The following is a 5,081-nucleotide window of genomic DNA, read 5'->3' as shown; positions in this document are numbered from 1 at the left end:
TGTCAATGAAGTAAACAGAGAACATGCAACTAAACAATAGTTCACCAAACACTACACAAGACCAATGTTGCAGATTGAGTAAAATATCATTGATTTCTCTCCATATACCAAAATCAGTCAACATGGAGAATCACAACAAAACATGTCCCAGTTGTCATGCTACTACAGTAGTGTGCATAAAACTGTTAGCTCAGCAAACAACAGACAAAAGTAAAATACTGTATCCAGTACAGGGGCTCGTTCTTCGTACGTTGCTTAAAACATCCGAGATCAAATGAGACATCCAAGATGATATCATCGTGCTAATCATGATCCGGCTAATTGGGTTCTTCGAACACACCTGTTGTTTATGATTAGTATCGCTGGATTGAGTTATCTGAGATAATTGCGCGTTCATGCGCTGGGTTAAAAGGGGATATGTATCGATAGTAGAAACAATGATCAGCAACGCTGCTATTGGCTGTTCAGCATGGCCAAAGAACGCGCCCAGTTTTTCTCCCAAGGAGAACAAGAGCTTTTAATGGAAGGTTATGCCGAATTTGAATCTTTAATTAAAACGACAGGGAACACCTCGAAGTCTGCAAAATCCAGGAGAGAGGGCTGGCAAAAAGTAGCAGACAAATTAAATGCGTAAGTGCTGTCCATGGTAGATGTTTCTATCACTTTCTACAGTATGTATTTTTGCATTTTAATAATTTCATATTTATTTTGTTCTTTTATGTCAGAGCCTCCGCGGGACCCACTAGAACATGGGGACAAGTAAAAGTGAAGTACAAGAATATTCTACAAAATGGTAGCCTTTAATTCTTATACTGTCTTTATTTTAAAAAGCCAATTTTTTCCTCTTTTTAAAAGCCACTGTTAAATAATGTGTTTGTCTGTTTATAACAGCCACCAAGAAAAAGGCTGAAAAAAAAAAAAAAACAGGTGGTGGTCCTGCACCACCACAATATACCCCAGCAGAGGAGCTGGCCCTTGGGTTGAATGAAAACCGACCCATTGTGGAGGGCATCCCTGGGGGCAGCTCTTCCTCAGACCCAAAGCCAGGGACCAGTAGCAGCAACACCTTTATTACTGGTAGGCTAAATGAGTTTTCAATTCTCTTAGTACACTGTAAAATTATTTGTTGCTGCATTAAATGAAGTATAATCCAAATGGCTTGTACAGTAATTTAAACCGTTTGTGAAAGTGAAAACTTCTAAACTTTTAGTTAATATAAAATATATTGCCATGAGTTATTGATCACATTATATTTTTTACAGTGTAGTTAATTGTAATGACAAATTTTTTTGTTCCCCTCTTTTGTGCAGTTTTACATAATACACCAACACTTTTACCTGTTCCCAAGCAAGTGGTGGCTGAAGCATATGCAGTAAATTGTGTACTTTTTCTAACTTGCATAAAGGGAAGAAAGTACAACACTTTGTAATACCCATTTATTTCCATTGCACAGGACAGTGAAGAAACCCTCTCAGATGACTGTCCTTTGGAGGAAGAACCTGTAAGTGCATAAATAACTTTACACTAATTTGTATATACTTGTGTACCTATTCTTTCTGTCTGCAATATGAGTTGCAGGAGTCCACACCTACAGAAAGGCCTACAGAAAGGCCTACAGAAGAGTCTGCACAAAGAACTGATACAGAGGTGGACAGTGTTGTACTTTTACTTTTTACTTTTGTTGCATGAGGCATGTTTTGACCCTTTTTCTTTCACAAAATGACACAGGGTGATATCCGTTCCCTATATAAACGGCATCTTCAACAAAAAATCGAGTATTTTGACCTGAAAAAACACAAATTAAGAGGAGAAATTGAACTTGACAACTTGAAAAAGAGAAAAATTGCACTAGAGATAGTTGCTTCAAAAGGACCTTCAGAGTAAGTGCTAATACATCATTTGACACATAGTAGTATTGCTGACTTTACATAACTATCTCTTATTGCAGGCAAAGGATGACTTGCTGGCTTTTCTTTATAAAGAATTGTTTAAATAAAACTCCAGGAACTAAGCATTTTTGTCTTGTCTTTTATTACACATTCAAAAATGGTGTTCCACAATTCTGTCCCGTGCAGCTCTGCCACTAGGTTGGTCCAAGTGCACTGGCTGGAGGTCATCATCAGGCTGCACCCCCACCACAGGGGTCCTCTCCTTTCTGATAGTGGCAATGTTATGCAATATGGCACATGCAACAATTATGTCACAGGCCCTGTCAGGTGCAACCCTCAGACCCTACAGACACTGAAATCTTTCCTTTAGTTGCCCAAAGGTCATTTCAATGCGCGCCCTTGTCCTGGCTAGAGCTGCATTGTAACGGGTTTGTGGTCCAGGGTTTGGGTCAGGGAATGGCGTCATGAAGTACTGCCTGCAGGCATAGCCCCGGTCACCAAGCAGGACCCCGTCAAAATTCCCTGTATAATGGAAAAATGCAGTTTTGTTAGGCTCAGCATAAGTGTGTGTAATACTGTGAGCTTGACATTTATAAGTTCCCTTACCACGTTCAAATAATGTGCATAAATGTGACTCTCTGAAAATGCTGGACAGAGTCATGCACTGATCCTGGCCATTTTGCTTCCACATTTGTTATATGGAACATAGAGTCACACACCATCTAAGAGATTTTAGTCAGTCAACTGCATACTTTTTGATTACATTCATTTTTTTATGTAATATATTACTAATCTGGAATATTATAAATTGTAATAGTAACTTGCCTGCACATTTACACTGTGAACCCCCTTTCGGTTCACAAAATCCCCTTCATTGGGCCCTGGTGGGGCCTTGATGGGGACGTGTGTGCAGTCTATGGCACCAATCACGTTAGGGAAGCCTGAAGGACACATACTGTTAGTCATACTTTTTGGCATGGTCATGACTGCATGTCATTAACAATTATAAATGTACCTGCAATAGCAAAAAAATTCTGCTTTACAACCTGGGGTCTTAAGTGGCTTGGAAATACCACAAAACCCCCTAAAAACTGCTTGAGTGCCAAGTAAACTTTGCGAATGGCACGACAGACAGCACTTTTCACTAAGTTCTCTGCATCTCCAATAGTGTAAAGGAACGTGCCACTCGCAAAGAATCTCAGGGCAATGCACACAGTCTGTGCAGTTGTCAAAGCCCGACTCCTCCGTGTTGAACATTTAATGTGTGGTTCCAGCAAATTAATGATGTAAATAACACCCTCACGAGAAAAACGATATCTCTCAAAAATTACACTGTCGCGCTGCGCTAAAGGATCCTGTCTATCCTGCAATACGCGATTAATTCGAAAAGCTCTGCGAATTATCCTCGCACCTTCCGCAACAGGTTTCTGTCCTAAAAATGGACAAGACATGGCTACGACAGACTTCCCGTATCACCTCCGCTTATAAAGCCGCAATCTAATCCTGTTTACATGAAATAAGCCTGCTCGCGAGCAGGTTCAAGCTGGCGCACCTGTTGCTATGACAGCAAGTCTAGGATGAGCTTCGAAGAACCAAACGATCCAAGATCATGCCAAATCGCCAACAATCAAATCCAGCTAACTGAGTTAGCGACGTACGAAGAACAGGCCCCAGGTTACAATTACCGTAAATAACAACAACAACAAACATAAAAAATAATCTGTTTTTACAAGTTTTTTTTTTTGTAGGCTACTGTATCACGTGCCGTTTGGACTGACGAGCAACGGCGTTCTTTCACAAAATCTTGATTTGTTCCCTTCTTAAGTCTCCTCTTGTTTGCAGTCTTTGTCGGATCGTTGTCTAATGTTTCCTGTTCCCTGTGATCCTCCAGTAAGTTTCATGTTCTTTTTTGGTTTTATATTTATTAGTTATGTTTTCCCCCTCGTGGGTTTTGTTTTGTGTTTATATTTTCTTTTGTAAATAAATATAATTTCTCCTGCACTTGAGTCCTCACACTTTTTTCCTTATCCGTTCTGTGACATAACGATCCGACCTAATGAGGACTCAGCGGAGAAGAGGGGCCAAGTCAGAGACTGTTCACGTCACGTCTGCCCAGCGAGAGACTATTCACGTCACGTCTGCCCAGCGAGAGACTGTTCACGTCACGTCTGCCCAGCGAGAGACTGTTCACGTCACGTCTGCCCAGCGAGAGACTGTTCACGTCACGTCTGCCCAGCGAGAGACTGTTCACGCTCCGTTTACCCAGTCAGAAACTGTGCACGTCCCGTCTGCCCAGTCTGAGACAGATCAGGAAATGCCCATTCGTGTGGCCGCCAAGGCACTTTTGGACTATCTGGAGCGTCTGGCTCGGATCCTGGACATGCCCGTGTCTCCTGTCCCAGAGCCGGAGCCAGTGTCTCCTGTCCGAGAGCGAGAGCCGGTGTCTGCTGTTCCAGAGCCGGAGGCAGAGCCAGTGCCCGTTCCAGAGCCGGAGGCAGAGCCAATGCCTGTTCCAGAGCCGGAGGCAGAGCCAATGCCTGTTCCAGAGCCGGAGGCAGAGCCAGTGCCGTCTGCCTTCATGGACCTGGACTATCTGGAGCGTCTGGCTCGGATCCTGGACATACCCGTGTCTCCTGTTCCAGAGCCGGAGGCAGAGCCAATGCCTGTTCCAGGGCCGGAGGCAGAGCCAATGCCTGTTCCAGAGCCGGAGGCAGAGCCATTGCCTGTTCCAGAGCCGGAGGCAGAGCCAATGCCTGTTCCAGAGCCGGAGGCAGAGCCAATGCCTGTTCCAGAGCCGGAGGCAGAGCCAATGCCTGTTCCAGAGCTGGAGCCAATGTCTGTCCCAGAGCCGGTGCCTGTTCCAGAGCCGGAGCCTATGTCTGTTCCAGAGCCGGAGGCAGAGCCAATGCCTGTTCCAGAGCTGGAGCCAATGCCTGTTCCAGAGCCGGAGGCAGAGCCAATGCCTGTTCCAGAGCCGGAGGCAGAGCCAATGCCTGTTCCAGAGCTGGAGCCAATGTCTGTTCCAGAGCCAGTGCCTGTTCCAGAGCTGGAGCCAATGTCTGTTCCAGAGCCGGAGGCAGAGCCAATGCCTGTTCCAGAGCTGGAGCCAATGTCTGTTCCAGAGCCGGAGGCAGAGCCAATAACTCTTCCAGAGCCGGAGGCAGAGCCAATGCCTGTTCCAGAGCTGGAGCC

General features: G+C 44.7%; 1 protein-coding gene across 1 annotated transcript; it reads left to right on the top strand.

The window, feature by feature from the left end:
* Positions 1-242: 242 nt before the first annotated feature.
* On the top strand, positions 243-1,726 carry LOC143708793 (uncharacterized). The gene is made up of 6 exons (XM_077200125.1): positions 243-630; positions 726-793; positions 892-1,077; positions 1,311-1,372; positions 1,454-1,501; positions 1,579-1,726. The coding sequence occupies exons 1-6, from the start codon at positions 470-472 to the stop codon at positions 1,687-1,689; spliced, it is 636 nt and encodes a 211-aa protein (XP_077056240.1). The 5' UTR covers positions 243-469; the 3' UTR covers positions 1,690-1,726.
* The last annotated feature ends 3,355 nt before the right edge of the window (positions 1,727-5,081 follow it).

The sequence above is a fragment of the Siphateles boraxobius genome, unplaced genomic scaffold (genome assembly GCF_051911475.1).
Source record: "Siphateles boraxobius isolate OS27281-9 unplaced genomic scaffold, OSU_SipBor_1 43, whole genome shotgun sequence".
NCBI classification, from domain to species: domain Eukaryota; kingdom Metazoa; phylum Chordata; class Actinopteri; order Cypriniformes; family Leuciscidae; genus Siphateles; species Siphateles boraxobius.
This window is presented reverse-complemented; position numbering and strand designations above follow the sequence as displayed.

What these genes read in the sequence shown, in the direction of transcription:
- LOC143708793 (XM_077200125.1), top strand. Translation starts at nt 470, where the DNA reads ATGGCCAAAGAACGCGCCCAGTTTTTCTCCCAAGGAGAACAAGAGCTT. An exon ending in TGGTGGCTGAAGCATATGCA is followed by an intron (nt 1,373 to 1,453) that starts GTAAATTGTGTA and finishes TCCATTGCACAG; the next exon opens with GACAGTGAAGAAACCCTCTC. An exon ending in GTCCTTTGGAGGAAGAACCT is followed by an intron (nt 1,502 to 1,578) that starts GTAAGTGCATAA and finishes TATGAGTTGCAG; the next exon opens with GAGTCCACACCTACAGAAAG.